This window comes from Microplitis demolitor, chromosome 4 (genome assembly GCF_026212275.2).
Source record: "Microplitis demolitor isolate Queensland-Clemson2020A chromosome 4, iyMicDemo2.1a, whole genome shotgun sequence".
NCBI classification, from domain to species: Eukaryota; Metazoa; Arthropoda; class Insecta; order Hymenoptera; family Braconidae; genus Microplitis; species Microplitis demolitor.
This window is the reverse complement of record NC_068548.1, coordinates 9,708,069-9,730,622: the sequence shown is the minus strand read 5'-3', so window position 1 is coordinate 9,730,622 and position 22,554 is coordinate 9,708,069. Positions and strand designations below refer to the sequence as shown.

The following is a 22,554-nucleotide window of genomic DNA, read 5'->3' as shown; positions in this document are numbered from 1 at the left end:
TTTGTAACTAAGATGTATTAAATACAGTCTCTGATAAAAATAAAGCATTCTAGAATTGAATATCTCTAACTTTTTGCACTCATTATTACACTATCCTTTTGGGTACGAATGTCGCGAGTGAACTACCTTATAAATATAATATTTATATGAATGATTTCAAATAAAACCTAAATTAATATATTTTATAAATATCCACCATTTATGTATTGATATTTATAAGTATATAACTAGGAAAAACCATATTTGATTAGTTCAATATTCATAGTACAAACCTCAGCTATATTATTGAGCAACCCAAGAACTTTTGTTTCTACACTGGATTCACCTTGAAAACATTCAAGAACCTCTAAAAAAAGCTCCATTCCACCTTCTTCAAGGAAAACTTTGCAGGTCGCAGCGCTTTCATCCGTCAGATTCCATAATGCACTCAAAGTAAATCTCATAGTGATATCAACAGATCGTAATTGGATTTTTGATCTTACCATCGAAAGAAGTTTTGACATGTATTGGGGCTTTGAACCAAGCATCGAAGTTTCTACTGTAGAAATTTTAGCAGCTAATATTGAACAAATAGCTACTGACATTCGATTCATAGAAGCGTCATCGAATGCAGAAAGACAATTCATTACTAATTTTGCGCACCTAACGAGGTATAAAAAATTTATCATTTTTCAATCAGACTCAAGCGAATTTAATCGAAGTTTTTAATAAGGGAAACCATTACGAGACATTATATTGCGTGATACTAAAGTTATATTACCTGTACTTATCAAAAGGAACATCTTGTAAAATCCGATCACTGCATAATGTTAATAGAGTATTTTTTTGTAACTGATAATGATTAGGATAAGATTCCATAGCTGTAAGTGTTAAATCAACAATTTGCTTAAGAACAAACGGATGTATTTTCGTAGCTAATTCGCCTTTAGTTAAATTATAAAGGCAAGCTGTTGCTGCCATCTGTACACGAAACTCTTCTGGATGAGCTCTCATACCTGGTATAACGAGTTTTATCACGTCAACTCGAGGTTCATTAAAATGCGGTGTTAATCGAAATAAATTATATAAACATTTTTGTACATAAATAGGTCTATGAGGATATCTTCGCAAACCTTCTAAGATTTGAGCTTCAGTGGCCATGCCACTAACCTAATAAATGCAACGAATATTTGTAAATAGATATTAGTTAATACCTAGATTTAAATAGTATTGAATTCATATTTTTGTTTAGACTATTAATTATTTCGAGAAAAATGTGAGGTTGTCAAATGTTCCAATATATTCGATCTTTCGTGTAATTTTTAATTCGAAAATTTTCGAATCGGTTTTACTATTCAAATATTAAAAAGTTATAGATCTTAGAAACTTAGAACATAATTCTGTACACAGGAAGAATTTTTGTACTCATATTGCCACCCGTGAAAAATGAGTGTACATGGCCATATAAGAATGCTCCATATATGGCCATGTATGAAAATTAGCCAGGCATATATGACCATCAAGGTGCTTCGTTTCCGGTGAAAGTATTTTTTTCACTACTCATCGAGCATAAAATATTGTTTTTTTATACCGAAACAAAAATTCCTGCTAGGTTTGAGTTCTTAATTCCAATCCTAAGTATTTTCCATTTGATTTCAAAGATTTCCATTTAAAATACACGTAAATTAAATTACTTTTTTTTTAACTTTCTAATACTCAGCTGTGTTTTATGATATCGACGCGGTTTCAGTTGCAAGTTGTAGGGTATTTGGTGTTCTTCAAAAGTGTCCCTAGTAACTGAACTGTAATTACAGCTTTTTCACTTGTGTCCGTTGCGGAAATCATTTTTCCTATGAAATTGACCTTTATTGGCTCGCAAAACGTAAATTAATGAAAGTACACTGAAAATGTTAAGGGGAATTTTATAGAAAATTTTATTCCCTTCAAAAAAAGTCCTAAGAGTCAAGTCGCTAAAGTCCATAATTTCCAAGTTATAGTGGTTTTAATAATCGGGAAAATATAATATATATAAAAAAAAAAAAAAAAGACAATTTACAATTTATCTTGGTTCATAAAAAACAATAAAAAATTTTTTTTACATGTAATTTAAATGAGAAAATTAATATTCGTTGAGCTCTTGGTAGGATTGAGCTTTTAAGCTGCTTTTTTGGGAGGATTTTTCTAATACCTAAGGCTAACTTTTAAGACCATGAGGGTTGAAAAAAAAACAATGTTTATTGTGGACCACTCTAATAGTCATACAAGATCATATATGGCCTTATATGATTCATACGGCCATGCATGACTGTATTAAAAAAGTTGGCATGCCCATACATGACCATACATATTTTATTTTTCACGGGAGATGAATTTTTACTTACAATTACGAGTAAAAATTACCTTTAGCATCTGTTTAAATCAACACTTTTTAATTCAATTTTTATTCGTAGGTTATGATAAAAATTTGATTAATTTCATAAAATTTATATTGACCCGGGAAAAAATGATCAGACCTGTCCATGCCTATTCATGTCTGAAGCGTTGAATACGCTCAGGCCTGATCATGCCTGTGAGATCCAGCCTGATATATGGAATTAAATTTAAAACCTTGGTTATAATTAACTATAACTAACTTAGTTATAGTTAAAAATAACTAGCTTAGTTATAATTATATATAGCTAATGTCGTTATAATTATATATAATTTCATATAACTATAAATAAATAATTAATAAATGAAATGTAAAGTTTTGTTGTTTAAAAATCTATCATGTCGACCAAGAATCTATCACGCATAAGATTTTTATTACTGGAATTCATACGAAACTTACTTTTCAAATCAATCTCTTAGGTCAACAGGTAGCGGGTTATATTTCCGAGCCCAAGGCCTACCGTTCAAATCCTGCACACGCCCGAATTTTTTATTTTTATAGAAATAATTATATCTCCCCCTCCTTTTCCCTTTCTCTATTGTCTGTTTTCTCATCATCGTGCATCTAATTGAATCCTTGTCTGAATTATGAATAACTGATTTAGTCAGTACAGTATGTAGTTGTTCGAATTTTTATATGAAAAATCATCAGGAAAATTTCAGCCGACTCACGGGCTCGAACCGCCGACTCTTCGCGAACAGAGTCCAGTCCCTGGTATTTAGAACGCTTAGTCACCGCATGCGTATGAGAATCGAAAGATATTTTCGTACTTAAATGGATGATAGTAGCACATGAAATTTTACTGCATCAAATAATCAAATTTGCTGAGGCTGATACATACTTTTTATGAATTGATGAAGTATGATATACAATTTCACATAGTCAATCTTCATTGATTTCAGTGGAAACATATAATATTTATTTTAATAATAAATATCTATGAAAATTTATTTATTCCCGTTTATATTATTAAATTTGACTGTTGACTAATATGAAAATTTAATAACAACTCCTGATAAAGTTTCTTATTTAAAGGACTTCACAAAATAACATTCTAACTAAATTTATTATTTTGTATCCTTTGTATTTTCATTTTTCAAGACTTCAATTTCTAATTTTACAAACAACAGATATTCAAGCTTTGGCTGTTAATCTTTAAAGTGTCATTTTTTCAGTATATACTTTGTCTTTTTTATAGTTTTAAATTATATTCCCAACTTGAAGTATTTATGGGATGGGTTTCCCGCTGTAAATTAGCACAGTGACGATAACTCTTTTTTGATAGTAATATAGGGGTATCCTGTATTACACTATGGCATTAATGTTTCTCTGAAAAATTTTTGTCATAGTACAAAAAAAGTTCGTGTCAAGGAAATAAATTATTTTTCTAAATATGCATTTACTTAATTGTTAAATAAATATTCTGTCATTTTACAATAATATTTAATTATTATTAATAACTCATTCTCTAAGGCTCACTAATATATTTTATTATGACTTCTTTATAAGCTCAGTCAGCCGACGAACATCTAAGGCCCCCGATCTCTGCCCGGTGGCCGACTGACTTTAAATGTAATGTTTTATTTAAAAAATATAGCTAAATTCATTTTAACTTTGGTATTATTTTAATTTAAACCCTTCAAACAAAATTTGAAAACTATGAGAGTCAAACAGTGACATTACAGGAGGTCTATCAATTTTCCAATGTCTACCTGGGAAATATTTAATTCTTATATAATTAAATAATGAATAATATGAATTAACATTTGATCAAAATGATACAGTATTAAATTTCAGTAATGATTCTGTTATATTTAGAAAAATAAAGATTTTTTATCAGATTCAGTATCAGTGGACAAATATTTATGATATATATTGTAAGCATTTTGACAACCTCACATTTTCATCGAAGCATCAACAAGTTTAAAAATGAATAGAAAATTAACTTACAATCAATCCTGGTCTGTAATCTTTATTGGCAGGATTAATTAAACTATCTTCGTAACAAGCATCTGAATGTACAAGTCCTAAAAATTCTAAATGGGGATGATTTTTTAAAAATTCTTTAAGATCTTTTACTTCAATTTCATCTTTTCCAGAAATATCTAGACTAGAAAGATATGGCATGCAATGCACTGCTCGAAGAAGGTCTGTTATTTTTGATCGGATAGGAGCAAACATCTCAAATGTGTATGAATCTTTTTCATCAGAAATATCAAGATTTCTAAGTAAGTCGAGTTCCGAGAGAACAGTTTTGAGATTTCCATACCCGGTTATTTTAAGATTATACATAGCTAGACTCTTCAAACGATTTTTACATTTTTTTAATGGTGTTATATCATCTACACGTGTACATGAAATATCAAGACTCTCCAATAAAGGCAAATCCTCAACAATAATTTCTAACCCGTGTTTGTTAAATTCTGTCCCGGAAACATTTAAAGTATGAAGCGCTCGTAATTTGCTCAATGCCATAAATACACAAACTCTGTTAAAAATTTAAGTAAAATTATTTCTAAACACTTGGTAACATTCATATAATAATTTTATTCTTACCTAGAACAGTCTATAAAACTTCCTTTTGCAACACTTAAAGATCTAAGATTGTCTAAGCTCCACTGTCCAAGACATCCTATTAAATCATTTATCGTGACCTTAAGTCCATTTACCTCTAAATCAATAATTTTATGTTGTTTCAAAACTTTTAAACCTTTAACAGATAGACTCGAAGCATCTTTGAGTCGCACGTGCCTGTTGATATAATGTAATTAATACAGCAGGAAGAAAATAATTAATAAGATAAGAAAAAAAAATAGATTCAAGTAATTATTTTTCTTGTTCCCATAAACACTCAAAATAAGTAATTTTCTTTCAAAATTAAATTGATAGTTTCTATTTTAAAAAAACTATTGCTTTACTTTAGTTGATAGTTCGCAAATTTATTACAATTAAAAACTTCAATAAAGCAATTATTTGTCTAAATAAAAAAAAAAGGAATTGAAGAAAAATATAATTAAAAATTAAAAAAAAATAATTGCACCAAGAAAAAAATTTGTTTTTATAACAAAATGAAATTTCTCATTGTTATTAATAAAATTATTAATTTCTCCAAGAGAACTAATTCTATAAAGTGTTGAGTATTAAAATTTGATTATTTAGTTGTAAATATTAATATTCAGGAACAAACATCGATGAATAACTCAAAAGTTTATGAAAAACATGATTTTCCATTAGCCACTGTGGCTGATCGTGTAAAAGCGTAAATCATAAGTCTCGCGTGATCGGTTCGAATCTTAGGTAAGGTAAAATTATTTTTGCAACTCATGGTAAGAAAGCACGTCTCGGCTGTGTTGCGGTGGTGTTGAAGCTGTACTAAAGATCAATAATAATTTTGCATGCGGCGGTTTTGTCCCCCAAATGGCTGCGGTGCGGCGGTGTTGCGGGAAAAAAGTGCAGGCACCGTGCAGCTATGCTGCAGAAGTGAATAAAAATTTATTTTTTTAAAAATGGAATTGCACGTCTCAACGCGAAGCGGTTGAGTAGTGCTTTACTCTCACTCAATATTAATTTACAAACAAACTAAAGAACTTTTCTTTTCAATAAAATTTTTTACACGCAGGGACATAAAAAAAAATACCCGGTATATACTATATACTACATACTAAAAACTTGGCACCCGTAATTACTTTCTCTGATAACCACGCTGCTGTCAACTTACTGTAAATCTGCGGCAGCAATTGGTCGTCAAGTTAACGGCAACTTGTGTGTAACTTTCCAAGTTGAACTCAAATTACCATTAACTTCGAAAAATTTTGCGTTCCAGAACCAGCAGTAGATTGATTACAAGTTAGTCAGTGAATTGTAGTAAAAATCAGAAAAGTCTGGAATTGACGTATAATGTGCGTAAAGTTAACGGAAATTTTCGTAATAACGTCTTGCTTCGTAAACCTTGATATCAGAGCTTGTACACATGCGGTTATTAATGCCTGTCGTACTAAAGTTGGCACTCTATATATAGAGGATTTTAGTATTTTTTTAGTTTGTCCGCTGGAACGTGGTAGGGAGCTTAAGTCACGAAAAAATAAATACTATTCGCTGGAGAATTTGAAACAAATTTTTTCTTTTATTTTATTTCATAATTTTACGGAGTATTTATATACTTAAATATTGAGTAACTCATTAATGATTTTTTTTGTCATAAATTGAGCGTTCCCTATTCAAAAATTCCCATAGAATCCACTCAAATGCGACAAAAACCGCATAGAATCCTATCGACTGTATTGGTTTCTTTGCGGTCTTTGTTGCATTTGATTGGATTCTATGGGAATTTTCGGATAGGGTTGAGACTTGCACTTTTGAGTTTTCCAAACGTTTTTTTTTTATTTTTAGTCGAGAATTGATCGGATTTTTTCAGTAAAAAAAAAAGAAAGAAAAAATTTTTCCAACTCTGTGACGAAATTCCCTGACTTTTCCAGTATATTTATAATTCACTGACATTTTCAGGTTTTCCACAAATGTAGTCACCATGATTAGATAAAAAAAAATGCATGTCTAATAATATTTTTTCGACAAAATCAAATTTTTCTCTTAATATTAATTAAATGAATAAAATACTTAAATAAAGTAATGATTTGAATTGATTGAAGAAAATAATTGCTTGACACTATTTAAATAACTAAAATACCTAAACCAAGCATTTTGCTTGAAAATATACTTTTTTTTGTCAGTGTAAAATGAGATTTTAGAATTAATTACCTTAATATGGTTGTTTTTGAGTCGAAAAGAGTTATAGTCAGATCAGACAAGGCTTTTTTCTCGCAAAGAGAAGCTAATAATTGTTCGGAAATTTGAGCTGGCAAAAAAATATCGGGATCTTTAAAATTAAGTCTCGTTAAAGAACAAAAATTAATGTCATTTATGGATGCTGCTGCTGAGGATGCAGTAACTAATAGACCATTATCGTCATTAGTATTATAAATTAATCGTCCTTCTAAAATGAGAATACTTGTTTTATTTGTTTTTGACACATTTTTTTTTTTTTTTTACCTTCTGTGGTTGTTGTTGAAAGTTGATTAAAATTTGTACTCCCGATATTACTTGAATGAACTTCACAAAGCGCTAAAACATTATCGCAAATAAAGTCCACACAAACTTCTTGGAGACTTCTTGGTGACTCAAACATTTTTAACCTTATTCAATATCCGATCAATAGTATTGAATACTACCTATTAAAATAAATAACTGCACCTACAATTAATTAATAAAAAGTGTTTTTATTAGTAACAATATTATTATAAATAAACTTAATATATTCAAAAGGTAGAAATTATGGGCTCAAATTTTTTGAAGAGGCCAGTAAGTGTTTATTTCGTGTATATATGAGTAGTTCTCACGAATTTGTGAAAATCGTGTCCATACTCAGTTTTGTATATTATTAACGTTATATTGTAAACTTTGTACTTTTTCACGAAGACTATACTACTGAAGATGCTCGTGCCATACATTACTTAGGTGTTTTAATTTCACAATAATAAATGGCAGGTAACTGAATACTTCAAATATTCCCTTATCGTGTCCTAAACTCAATATTTAAATAATATTATATCATTAATTTATTGTGCTCTATAAATTTGACTAGTTTTGGTAATTACTTATATTAAAAATAGTGAATTTAACAGTACATAAACTTTTCATTAGGTACCGAGTAAGAGATGATTGGAAAATTCAATTTTTATCTGGGTCCCAAAAAAAAATCATTTCCTTACTTTTTTACTAAAACCTGGATTGTACTTTTCAATCGGATCGTAGGTTGCCGCGCTTATAAATTTTTTGCAGTGGGCAGAATTGTCAATGAAGCCATACTATCATTGTTGCAAGGCGTGAAGAGATGCGTTGTTGTCAACTAGTTTTTTATTAATTATTTAAATGTTACATTTTTATATCTCATTGCTTCACACCATCTGGATAGAAGGTAATTATTTCATTAGTAATAATCATTATGCCGTTTCACATGTTTTAATGGGTAGAAATCTTGCCTCGAATCGTAATTCGATTTAAGGTTAATGTTTGACTAGTTTTTGTAGGTAATGCTTGATTGTATCATTCCCTCACTTCATTCTATTAATGAATCACTCCTTTACTTTCATTTAAACGGAAAAGGTGGGGACCACATAGTCAGCTGAGGTAAGTTACTTGTGTACTAGATATTGAATGTATAAAATTGGGACTTAGAATCGTCGGTGAGTTTTCCGAAGTTGGACGGCACGCGAAAGGTGGCAATATTTCGCGAATAATTATCGCTTCGAGATAAATAATTTTGAATTGATAAAGCCCAAAAATTATCCACCGTTGGGCAAAATTTCTCTGGGGTTAATTTCTCGACTGGAGATTTCTAGCCGAGGAATTAGAGAGGGTCCACTCTACCTGGTGCGGACTACGACACAGGTAAGTAAACATTTTCACCCACGACCAAAAGGCGACTCCCCATCTGGAGGCCTTCAGCCAAAAGGTGGTAGTTGACCACAACCGAGTAGGTGGTGGCGAGGTGGATTTTATTCACTCTCCCTTTGGGTAACGCGGAATAGAGACTGTGAGGCGGCACTAGCTACCCGTCAGGGAGCGGGGAAATAAAGAGCCGAGAAGGGGAATCTAGCGACGTGATTTGAGAAAACCGATGGGAAATGATTTTACTGACGACGGTAACAGAGAGTTGTAAGCTCCGTGTATGAGTGGGTTTTGTTTAATCGCCATTATTGTAAAATGTACAACATTATTGTTTTGTTTCAATAGAATAAAGAGGTTCTGTATTTGATTTTGATAATTAAATTTTCAAGTTGTCTTAATTAAAAATTACCCTCGTTAGAATCTTGAACACCGGCGAGTTGAATATGAGCCAGGAGTAAAAATTAGTCAAAAAGTACGCGTTACAATGCAAATGTTTTTTTTATGAGCTTTTGAGCTCTAACAAGTTACGTTTTATGCTGAACTTTGAAATTTTAAGAATCGAACATCATTAACGAAAAAGCGGTTTTTTAATTTTTATTTCCGATTATGTTCGATGGAATAAATAGTCTAAGAGCCAGTGAGCGGATACCTGTATGTATTTGACCAGACCTGGGTTTTTGCACATTGAGGCCCCTATATCTACCGTACATGAGGTGGGGACTCACTAGAGTGCGCAGGTAAGTCAGGTATCAATTTTTAGCAAATTTTGAATGCATTTGACCACATCTACTGTTTTGAAATTTCAAAATATATTATTATTATTATTAACGGAAAATAATAATGGCAGACCATTATCACGCGTTTAACATTGTCACAGACAATTTTGAAAATGCTAAAAAAAAATTTTTTTTGAAAGTACTTGGCCAGATCTGCCGTTAATACATTTTATTTATTATAGTCTTAAAAACTTACATTGATTACGGCAGACGTATTCATTGTGTACACACATCAGCAGATAACAAAATCTGAGATACTACCCAGTCAGATGTCTATGTAATATGATAGCCGTTTTACATCAATATAATTTACTTATGATTTACTTAATCATTGAATTTATTGAAATTAACATTTTTTATGTAACTTATATGGAGGAGGGTGAGTCAGAGCGGCCCCCTAAGCCAATTATTATTTTTTGTGGCATGGTTAGGGCTAAAAATTCGCAAATATATCAGATTTATAGTAATTAGACCAAAAAAAAAAAAAAAATTGTTTTCTATCAAACTTTCAGGGGGGCCGCTCTGCCCCACCGTCCCTTACTAAACTTTAAAAGTTTAATGATGAATAAGGGCATACACTGATCACAAAAATTAAGGGATATACAACAAAATTCCAAATTTTTGAGTGATTTTCAATATACTGTAACTCAGTGAAAAGTGGTCGTAGAGTAAAACTAAAAAAATCGAATTGTAGAATCAAGTTTCTAGTTTTCAGATCTGGCTTTTAAATTTTTTCATCATGCCGGTTCCTCAATTTTTTTTTACCGGCGGCATTAGCGCACCCAAAACAACACACACACACACACACACACACTCGTGCAGCCGGTAAAAAAAAAATTAAGGAATTTTTTTTGACAATGATTAATCATTGCGGATATAACGAAAAAAAAAAACATTTTTGAAAGAATTTTTTTTTTCAATAATCAATATTTTTCATAAAAAATATAAGGATTGTAGGTAAAAAAACCGTATTGAAATTGAAAAAATGAACAAAAACCGAGAAACTCATTTCATTTCATACTGAAAATAGTCAGAATAGTGTCTTAGGATCTCAAAACGTCGACATCTGATGAAAACTCGATTTTCGAAAATTGGAATGAAAACAATAATTCCCCGAATTTTTTGAAAATCATCGATTTACTTGGCGGGAAGTTAAAAAAATTCGTATTTTTTTTAGTTTTTTCTTGATTTATTAGGAATCAACATCTAATCAGCTCTAGAACTTGATAAAACGCGTCGATTGGCTAACTATTGAAATTTTAAAATTTAAGTATAAATTATCAATTTACAAAAAAACACGAACAGATCGATTTTCCTCATAATTTTTCACAGCAAACTGTCACCTTTTCTACAACTTTTTCAGCGATGCTCATAATGGGATAACGATGGGATCTATTTTTTTTTCGATTTTTTAAATTTCACATTCCGGTTTTTTTTTAAAGAAAATAAAAATGGCAGACAAAAGCATTTCTAAACTCAAAGAGCTCGAAATTGTATTCAAAACAATTTTTTCGAGCTCAAAGAGCTCGAAAGCAACGGGAAGTTTTGGGGCTGGCCAGCAAGGTCAACCGATAGACCGATTTTTTTTTTATTCTCGTCATTCATTTAATAATTACAGCTTAATATAAATTCAGGAAATTTTATTGAAACAAAAAACAAAATTCATCTGTACACTGAGAAAAAATTTCTCTTTGGACACATTAATTGGTTTTTTTTAATTTCTGTTGAACTAAAATTTATTTGGGACAACTAAATTTTATTACGTCAACGGAATCTATTTTGTCATTGTTAACAAATGATTTAATATACTCTATTTTGTTGACGTCAACAATTCTCTCGCTTCGATAAAATCATTTGGTAATCAAATTATTTTGTTGTCATAACTAAAATTTAGTTGTCAGAAGAAAATTTTTTTCTCAGTGTAGTTCATTTAAAAATAATATAATTGGGATAATTCGATATATTTTCATTGACAAATATTTCTGAAAATGTTCATCAAAATTTTATTTTAAAAATTATAATTCCAAAAAAAAAATAAGATAAAAAGAATAAAATGCCTTTAAAGATAATGAAAATACGAATATATTTCCGGTTTTAAGAATTTTTTAAATCATTTTTTCGCAGAGATATCAATCGTTGAAGATTTCGATTGTCGTATGCCTGCTACATTCACACTCATTACTCAGCATAACTTTTCTTGAATCACAAATGTCAAATAGGCCCATTATAATAAATGTTTAAAGAAAATTTTAAATCTTTATAGCAGAAAATAACAAAACAAAACAATTGATAATACAATAAATTTTCTTTGGCGTTGTATTGCTATCCCGGGGAAAAATGATTTTGTCTAATTTTAAATAATTATATATAATCACTTTTATATGATCAGATCCAAAAATTGGCCAGATCTGATTATATATAATCATACATGAATATAGTAATTTTTATAATCTCATTCAGAATATCTGAAAAATTATTGTTTTTATCAATGTAAATGTCGGTTAAATTTAAATAAAAAAAAAAAATTCCTATCATTGCGCTAGTATTTTAATAAGAGGCCATCCGTCCAATCAATGTCCCACGTCGATGCTGCTTAACTTTGGTTATCGCTGAATTGTAGTCTGATCCTCTATTAATTAAAGTTTATGACATTACTTAACTCAAATAATCAAATTGATACATCTTACGTAAATAATGCACTTAATGATGAATTTGGTTTTGTAAATAAATTACATTAGAATTCATTAGATACATATAATCAAATCTATTTATCTATAAACTTATGAATATTCGTATATAAATCGTGAGACAAATCGCTTTTCTTTTCGCGATTTTTACCAGCAGCCACCAGAATTCGCGGGTTGAACCCTGGCTTAGGCTGGCCTCTAACAAATTTTTATTTTTCTTGGACAGAGCAGTGGGCTGGTGTTCTTGCAAAGCAAAGACCCGCACTTATTCAAACTCGACAACGTATATGAAAATTCATCAACTCACCTCACGGCTTATTATTTATAAATTAATTCTTATAATTAATTCAATAATCTTATGCAGCTTAAGCAATAAATATTGGATCTTATTACATAATTTTACCAATATTTTAGAATATGAATAAAAGATAGTAGATAGAAAGGAAAGTATGCAAGTTTATTGCCAGTTATAATAATTTCAATTACTTACAATAAATGTTCTCGTAGAATACAATCGATATGGTCCAAATAACAATGGATGGCCACGTGGAAGCATTGGTTATCGCACTGATTTCATTCTTTATAATTAATACGCTGATACTATAGATGTATCAGCGGTAACGTAATGATAAACTAATTAACTTAAACGTATTTTTTACTAAAATAATAATATATAATAAACAATAGAATCGCAAGCTAAGTTGCCAGTAAAATATAAAGTATAATAATTAAATTGAATCGTAACAGATTGATATAATGCAAGTAGAATTGCCAGCTAACAAAAATTAATTTAGAATAACTCTGAACGCTAATAGATCCAAGATCGAAGTGTCTGACCGATAATTGAGGGCCTGGTACTCGCCTCTGAACTCTGTCCCCACTTCACCCTTACGGTCATGCGTCAACGTGAAAATAAGTCATGTGACCACGGCACTATGACTTGTGTAGTTTCAGGCGACAAGAAGACGGGGAAAAATGGGAACCGCAAGGCTGAGGACGACGAAGACAATTCACATTGTCTCAATCGATATTGATTCATACTTTTGAATTACTGTCAAAATCTTTGAACATTTTTCAAGTTTATTTATTTTTGAGGATTTAAGTTTGATTGATAGTTGACAAAATAAAAATTTAATAACATTGATATTAAAAAATTATTATACTATCTAATATGTATATCGGAGCTATACACATAATTAAATATTTATAGGTTTCATATCAATGAAGTCTGATCAGATCTAATCTTACATAGACGTATATAACTACATATAAATTTATATCACTCATGTCTGATCAGATCCAATCATATATAAACTTATGCACGACTATACATGAATTTATATTAGCCATGCCTGATCAGATCTAATTATATATAGACTTATATTTGATTATATATGGGTTTATATTTGTCAGATCTGATCAGATTTAGTCATGTATTAACTCATGTATAATTATATATAAGCCTATATATTATCATACATAGGTAGATATAATTCAAGTCTGATGAGATCTAATTATATATAGACCTATATCTAATTATATATGGGTTTGTATCAGTCATGTCTAATCAGACCTAATTATGTATAGACCTATATCTGATTATACATGGGTTTATATCAGTCAGATCTGATCAGATCTAGTCATGTATTAACTCATATCCGGAGACACGGTAGTATCTCGCGCCAAGTACGCGTTCCAACACATGTACACCATGTGTGTCGCGTCGGTGTGAGACGACCGTGTCTCTATTCTCGAACCATATGTCACTTTAACCTCACTCATATTTTAAATTCAAACCAATAAATTATCGTGCTTTGTCAGCCTATAATATTAGTTCATTTATTCATAATTATGATATTCCTATGTAATTTTCATAAAATTAAACTTTTTTTGTTAATTTAATAAAAAAATTAAAATTGAAAAATTTTGATGCCCCCGTTTTTCGAATCTAGCGAAGAAATTCCTTCTACAAGACGAATTTTCGGTTATTGGCTACCTTCATGTTACACTTGATGATATGAAGTTAGCTTTTGCTCACTTTCCAGTTAAATTCTTCTCCTTCGATTTGATAGCAATTACACGTCAAGTTCTTTTTTTTATTTTAGTGGAAACTGTTTGAGTGCAATATACAGTGCAAGTTAAAACAAAATCTCACTGCAAATCTTTTGATGTTTTACTTCAGGTGTACATTTTGAGCAAGTTGAATTTTAAAGTTGACGTCAACTTGCAGACCGAGTGGCTTTGAAAAGGACGTCATAAAGTTGAAAATTTAGCTTGACCGAAACTAATACCCGACATTCGACGGCAAAATGACGGTAAAAAAGGTGAAAGCAAGATTTGTGGTAAACTCTCTTTCATTTGCACTAATGATGTAGTTAAAATACTAAAGAACAGAAATTGACGTATATTGACTGTTATATTAAAGAAAAATCTGTTTAGAAACTTTGAAATTCACCCTTGATAGCCACCTTATCCACAAGTTAACTTCTAGCTACTGCTGTATTCTGAAGCCAACTTTAAGGAAAGTACGTTTAAAAAATTGATGCCCAACTTTTAGCTCTTATATCATATACGTGAAATAACGTCTACAAGTGACGTAAAATTACAGCTGCTATTTTATACAAAGTTTATATGTAATTTTATGTGTGGGAGAGAGCAATAAATTAAAATGATCCTTTTTGCGTACTAGACCTCATCGAGATGTCAAATGTTCCACATCAAGTTTTGAGTTAGAATATTGATCATCTAGAAAGCTAGAGATCTAGAGAGATCATTCTCATCGCCGGATTGGTCTAGTTAAGTTTTTAAGTGTACGTCAATTTTTTGTTAAACTCGTTATCAGGATATATCCTCATCCCGTTGCAATTTCCTTAATAGCCACTTTGGCCTGAAATTGACAGTAATTTGACTTTGAAATTACCTGTAATTCGCTGCCCGAGTTTGCTGACATTTTGACAGCAAAACTTGAAATGAAAAATTTGCGGTTAATTTTTCCTCAATCTAGAAATAATTTTTTACTAGAAAAAAAAAACTGGTAATGTTTATTTTTACCACTACAGAAGGTGAGCAGATTTTTACATAAAAATGTCTAAAATTTGACGGTAAAAAAATACTTTATATTTTTTCAAGTCAAATTAACAATAAATTGTTGTAAAACTTTCCCTGCAAATTGAGGACAACTTTTTTCCAGTCAACTTTTGGAGAGAATTTGTATTTTAAGACTATTCCTTTGACGCTAATTTGTTATGAATTCGGAAGCAATTCAGCTATTAGAAGTTCTTCCTTCAATTTTCCGGCAACACTTTCAGTGAATTTAGCTTCCAAAAGAGGATGTATGTTCCCCGATAGCCACACTCAAAATATAATTGCTTAGCAAGTTCTGCAGTGAAACATTTACGGCTAACTTAAAGACAAGTTTCTGGCAAGCCTTGGCTAGAGAATACTTGCGTGCAAGTTGATGAAAATCTACTGCCGTCATCTGAATGTAATTCGACAGAAAAACTTGCCATCAATTTGAAGTGAAACATTCAATCAACTTAAAGTCATTGTCTGACAGTAACACTTGTAGTCAAATTGAATTCAAGTTACAAACAATTTACTGTCAACTTAAAGGTAGCTGCTTGCTCTCCAAAACTTTCACTTAAATTAGCTTCAGAATACGGCAGTAGCTTGAAGTTAACTTGTAGATAAGGTTGCTATCAGGGTTAATGACAACTATTCCTAATAGCCACTTAAACTTGAAATTGACAGTAATTTGACAATTGAAATTACCGAAATTTGCTCCCCCAATTCGCCTACAATTTGATAATAAAAGTCAGAAAAAAAATTTGTGGTTAATTGTTCATTAATTTAGAGGTTACTTTTGTTACAAGAAAAAAAAACCCTAACAAAAATTTTCTTTCTCTAGTAGGCACCATAACCGCAAGTTAACTTCAAGCTACGGCCAGAATCTGAAGTCGACCTAACAATAAAAGTTGAAGAACAAAAAGTTGCGGTTAAAATGACAGTAGATTGTTTGTAACTTGAATTTAATTTGAGTTCTAACGTTACTGTCAGATAATAACGTTAATTTGATCGAAAGTATAACTTCAAATGACGGTAAGTTTATCGGTTAAATTACATTCAGATAACAGCAGTAGATTTGAATCAACTTGCATGCAAGTATCTTCAAGCTAAGGCTTGCCAGAAATTTGTCGTGAAGTTAGCTGAAAAATATTCACTGCAGAATTTGCTGAGCAAGGCTATCAGGGTTGAATTTTTCGTCAAATGTCACTGATAGCCACACTTTGCTTAGTAACTTCTGTAGTGAACCATCTTCGGCTAACTTGACGACAAGTTTCTGGCAAGCCTTGGTTTAATAATACTTGCGTGCAAGTTGATTTATATATCCGTAGACGTAAACCGATTGTAATTTGACAGAAAAACTTCCTGTCAATTGGAAGTGAAACTTTCAATCAACTTAACGTCATTATCTGACATTAACACTTGTAGTCAAATTGAATTTTCAAGTTACAGACAACTTACTGTCAACTTAAAGGTAACTGCTTGTAGTCCAGTCATTTTACTCTTAAGCCTTGTTGGAGGAAATTAATAAATGGATTTTTGTTTATTGATTATACGTGAAAAATTCCGTAGATAACGAAAATAATAATAAAAAAGCTCAATTCGGCTGAGTATTTTAAATAAACAATAAAATAACAATAGGGATGCCGAGACACCGTGTATTTTCATTAAAAAACTTTTATCTATTAATGTAAATCCCTATAATGACTGATATTAAATTAAAGGGCGATAAATTTTGAATCAGAAAAGTTTAAAATCAGTCTCTCGGGGTTTATTATGTTCGCGAAAAAAATTAATTAAAAAGAAAATAATTTGTTGCTTACATTTTGTCACGCTGTCGGTAACCGAGCTGCAGAAACTGAGCTAGAGGGCGCGTGCAAGCCCGGGCTCAGTGATTTTCATCCACTGCAATATAAAATATTCTCACCATTCTATGTCATAAAAATTATTTTTTTTTACTATTTATTAATTCAAATTCTTTTTATCCTTTCACTGTTAATTATTATTATTATTCAATTATAAATTATTAAACATTGTTTTGGAAATAGCGCACGTCAAACTTTTAAATTTATATATATATATATATATATATATATATATATATATATATATATATATATATAATTTTATCATTTTTAATGAATATTTTATTCTCTTCAGTAAATTATAAATTTAAAATTTGATTGACGCCTCCGTGATATAGCGTTCATAAAACCGTGAGTAGAAAATATTTTTCTTGTTCATTTTCTTCATTTATTAACATCGTAATAATTATACTCTGTAGAATTATTTTTTTAATTATCTATCAATTTAGTTTTTTGGAAAGAATTTGAATTAATAAATAATAAAAAAAAATAATTTTTATGACATAGAATGGTGAGAATATTTTATATTGCAGTGGATGAAAATCACTGAGCCCAGGCTTGCGCGCGCCCTCTAGCTCAGTTTCTGCAGCTCGGTTACCGACAGCGTGACAAAATGTAAGCAACAAATTATTTTCTTTTTAATTAATTTTTTTCGCGAACATAATAAACCCCGAGAGACTGATTTTAAACTTTTCTGATTCAAAATTTATCGCCCTTTAATTTAATATCAGTCATTATAGGGATTTACATTAATAGATAAAAGTTTTTTAATGAAAATACACGGTGTCTCGGCATCCCTATTGTTATTTTATTGTTTATTTAAAATACTCAGCCGAATTGAGCTTTTTTATTATTATTTTCGTTATCTACGGAATTTTTCACGTATAATCAATAAACAAAAATCCATTTATTAATTTCCTCCAACAAGGCTTAAGAGTAAAATGACTAGACTATTGCTATCCAACACTTTCTTTTCAATTGTCTTCAGAAAACGGCAGTAGCTTGAAGTTAACTTGTGGATAAGGTGGCTTTCAGGGTATAGTCAGTTCTGTAGTGTTGGTACATTCTTTCCTATATCAACTGAGCATATATGACTCCCTCGCGGTTTTGAATCACCCTGGAAACACGGTGGAATCACAGTGGATCCACGGCGGTTACACGGTGTACCCACCGTGATTTCACGTACACAACGTAATCACCGTGGAATCTCGGTGAATACACCGTGTAACCACCGTGTATACACAGTGATAAAATGGCACAAACCCACCCTGTAACCACCCTGATTTCACCGTGTTTCCACTCCCAGGGTGTTTCCAGGCTGATTCAAAACCGTCAGAGCTGTTACATGTATGATGCGTTCATAATTTTACCTTTTCAAAAAATTCAACTTATGATTTTTAAACAATGTATTTTCAAATTTTATCTATATTTTTTATCCTTTCATTCTATAAGCATTTGAGTAGCATCGAACGAGTGCTGAAGAATAATCGTAACAAAAAAAATTTTTTTTGAGTTTATTGGTTTCTCAGTTTTCTGAATTTTCTAAGAATTTGTCCGTTCTATGTATAATTTTCGCAAATCAGCAAACTTCATAGCTATAACTTGATGTCAAACTAATTGCTTAAGTATGTGAACAATCGATGAATGTTAACTCGCTAACAGTTAGGAAACAACTTTCATTTTTTATTTGATTTTAAAAAATGAGTTTCAGATTTGATTTATGCATATATGTTGATACATGACATAATGTGGATAGTTGTCATTGACTATCGGATTTTAATATCGTTGAATCAATAATAAACTGTGTCTTCATAACATTTTTATTGTTATTGCTTTATTTATATTTTAGAAATATTTCAGACCGATTAATCGTTCTAAAAAAAAAAAAAAAAATGAAATTCTACCAAAAACAGATTCTCTGTAAAAAGTTGCGCCAAGTACACGATTAACATTAATCTTAAATTCCACTGAAAATAATATTCTTACGAAAAAAATTAAAATCATTAGAATCCCAAATACCTTAAATTTTTTAAAATTTATTTAAAAAAAAAAAATAATAAAAAAAAATGTCACTACAAAAATTGAAAAAAAAAAAAAAAAAAAAAAAAAAAAAAAAAAAATACTTGAACGTACTTGGTGTGCGCAATTAAAAGCAGATTCATATATTATTTAATTGTGAAACATTCAAAAGATATGACACGACCAAATAATTAATTTTTTGCGTAACGCACACTAAGTACGTTCAAATATTGTTTTTTTTTTTTTCCAATTTTTGTAGCGACATTTTTTTTTTTAAATAAATTTTAAAAAATTTAAGGTATTTGGGATTCTAATAATTTTAATTTTTTTTGTGAGAATATTATTTTTAGTGCAGTCTAAGATTAATGTTAAACGTATACTTGGCGCAACTTTTTACAGAAAATCTGTTTTTGGTAGGATATAATTATATATAAGCCTATATAAGATCATACATTGGCAGATATAATTCAGGTCTGATCAGATCCAATTATATATAGACCTATATAGCTTGATACATAATTCGAGACATAATGTATTGGTCAGACATGATCAGATCAAATTATATATAAAATCGTGCATAATTATGTATGGAGGTAGATATTTGTATATAATCATACATAAATTCATATATAATTATATACAATCATATATAGTTATATGTAATTAGGCAAAATCATTTTCCCCGGGATATTGATACACAGATAACGATATTTACAATAGGTTAGAATTCTAGGGTCAACAACTACGGCACGTGTAAAAAATCGGGCCCAGTTATTGATCTTAATATTTTAATAACAAAATTGAAAAAAAAAAAATTTTTTTGTTCTAGCATTTAACTATAGATTAATTAATTATTGACCTGCCCATAGATGTATTATCACATTTTCATATTTATATAACAAAAAACCTTTCGATTCAATCTTCGTACACTCTTACAAGAAGTACTTAGACTTCAAGTGAAAAATTACTCTCGGTGTCTTCAATCTATAAGACTTTTTTTCTATCCAGATTTATGTTTGATTAATATGTGTTTGCTATTAATTTAGCTTAGAATATATTTCGTCATGATCTCGTATAGTTTATTTTATTATTTGAGTGAAAGATTTTTTGGAAATCTCGACTGAAGTTTTAAAGGTCAGAAACGGGGCCATGATCTATAACTAGATCCTTTACATCAGGGGTAATTTTCCAGAAAGCACTTTTGTTTATTCAAAAAAGAACAGCTCGATATTACTATAACAAAAAAATTACAGATAAAAATATGTCACTTACCCTTCAAAATACGTTTCCTTGATACTTGATAATGACTAAACGACAATCTGTGTATTGCATTTTTTCTATAATTGGATGTAAAAAACGATGAAAAACTCTATTTAACTTGTCGTCTACACAGCCAATAATTGTTATGCTTAAGTAATCACGTTTTAACAAATTATCTGTAGATTTAAAGCACAAAGTTTCAAAACTTAATTGTTATTCGATACTCATCTATTACAAAATTTTAAAAAATGTCATTATGATTTCACTCAAATTTAACAGATTTTATTTGCTAGAAACTAACGAGTCAAGTTTTTTAACTATAGTATGATTATTATTGATACGTTCGTATAGACATTTTCATTGTACTAGGTCACCAACAACTAATTCAAGAAAGTTGACGCTACTTTTTGTTATTACTGTAAGATTTAGTGGAGAAACGTCGGTTGACTTTTAAATGACTTGAAACATGAACACAAAAATAAATGTACTCGTTTTGTTGATTACTTACACTCTTCAACCTGCTGTTAATTTTCGATCCAATTCTGACCGCAGACTTTAGTGCAGTTGTCTTTCCGTTGACGACAATTTGCAGGCAAAGTGGTGTTATGTCCTCAGTCGCCTCAGGTGCCTCCACCTGTTGATTGATTAGTGAACTTGAGATACATAAACAGGCGCGCATTTAAATTTCATTTGAAATTATATATTAAGATCTTACAACACTTATTACGTCTTATCAATATTTGGTCAATAATTTAAATTATAAATCGTCGCGGCACATATCAAATTATATATTTTGAGTATAAGACAGTTTAAATAGATAGATAGATTAAATCTTGATTTTGTATTCAGGGAAATATAAATACAGTTTGAGTGGTCTTGAAACGTTTCCTGTCACCCAATACTTGAAACCTAAACAAAACACACACATAAAAATCATGAATAGGTCCTTGTTTTATAGTTAACAGTAAATATGATTATAAACAAATGCATACTCTATAAGCGAAGAAGAAAAGGAAACATATAATAAATAAATGTTACTTATAAATGAAAACCATATCACAAGAACTCAACTATTGTTGTTAATATATATATATATATATGTTAGACCGGTTCAAAAAAATCGACTATTTTTTTTTTTTAAATCCGCAGTGAAATATCTTCCTAGTCATGAAAAAAGAAGCTTGTGAAAACGGGAGCTCTTAATATCAATTTTGAAAGTTCGCTCATCGTAAATTTCTATTTTACATTTAAATAACATGGAAAAAATAATTTTTTAACTTGGGAATTTTACAACTCATTTTGGAATTAACATGTCGGGGTACCCTCTCACGTGAGAGATACATATTTGTGAAGGAAATTGAACGCTCTAAATAAATTGTCTTTTATGTTTTTTCTCTACGTCTACTCCTTTAAAAAATATTCGAATTTAAAGTTCAACATGTAATTAATTTAACTTTTTTTTCTTAATTTTTCTTAAGTATTTCATAATTATTATTGAAAAAAAAAATTTGTCTAAAAAATATTAAATTATCAAGTTTAACGTCGTTGATAAAGTAGATCTTTGTTGTTCTACTTTGAGGAATAAATAACTTTTCAATTTAAAAAATCTGAAATTAATTCTCTCTTTGAAGTTTAAAAAAAAGTTGAATTGTATATACATAATTTTTCGGAAAAACGACCATGGTTTGTAGGAAATGTTTTCCAAATTTTAATAAAGAAACATTAAAATAATCATTCATTGATTTTATAATGACGTTTCTACTGTAATTTATAAAGAAAAGTTGTTTCAAAAAGAATGCTCAAAAAAGTGATACTTTAAAATTTGATATTATTATTTCAATAAATAAAAAAAGATTGTTCCTCAATAAGTGTCGTCTTTTCTTAATTGTTGTTAGTAGCATTGCTTTATTTCATTGTTGTTAGTAACATTTTATTGTTCATAATTTTGATAGCTGAAGTGAAAATCGTAGATTTTATAAACTGAAAATTATCATGTTAAACTTGAAGCGATTATTTATACCATTTAAAAA

At 30.0% G+C, this 22,554-nt stretch overlaps 1 protein-coding gene across 8 annotated transcripts in view; it reads right to left on the bottom strand.

The window, feature by feature from the left end:
- Nucleotides 1-22,554, bottom strand: part of LOC103576593 (protein zyg-11 homolog B) — a 29,322-nt gene that overhangs the window by 4,382 nt on the left and 2,386 nt on the right. For 3 of the 8 annotated variants that reach the window (XM_053738631.1, XM_014440450.2, XM_053738633.1), the window contains exons 1-7: nt 20,537-21,024; nt 7,457-7,657; nt 7,166-7,400; nt 4,967-5,161; nt 4,361-4,898; nt 761-1,149; nt 273-642 (exon numbers count right to left, since the gene is read on the bottom strand). In XM_053738631.1, the coding sequence (XP_053594606.1) occupies nt 273-642; nt 761-1,149; nt 4,361-4,898; nt 4,967-5,161; nt 7,166-7,400; nt 7,457-7,592 (1,863 nt within the window). In that variant the 5' untranslated portion in view covers nt 7,593-7,657; nt 20,537-21,024. The other 5 variants (XM_014440444.2, XM_014440445.2, XM_014440449.2 and 2 more) reach the window with 5 other exon arrangements.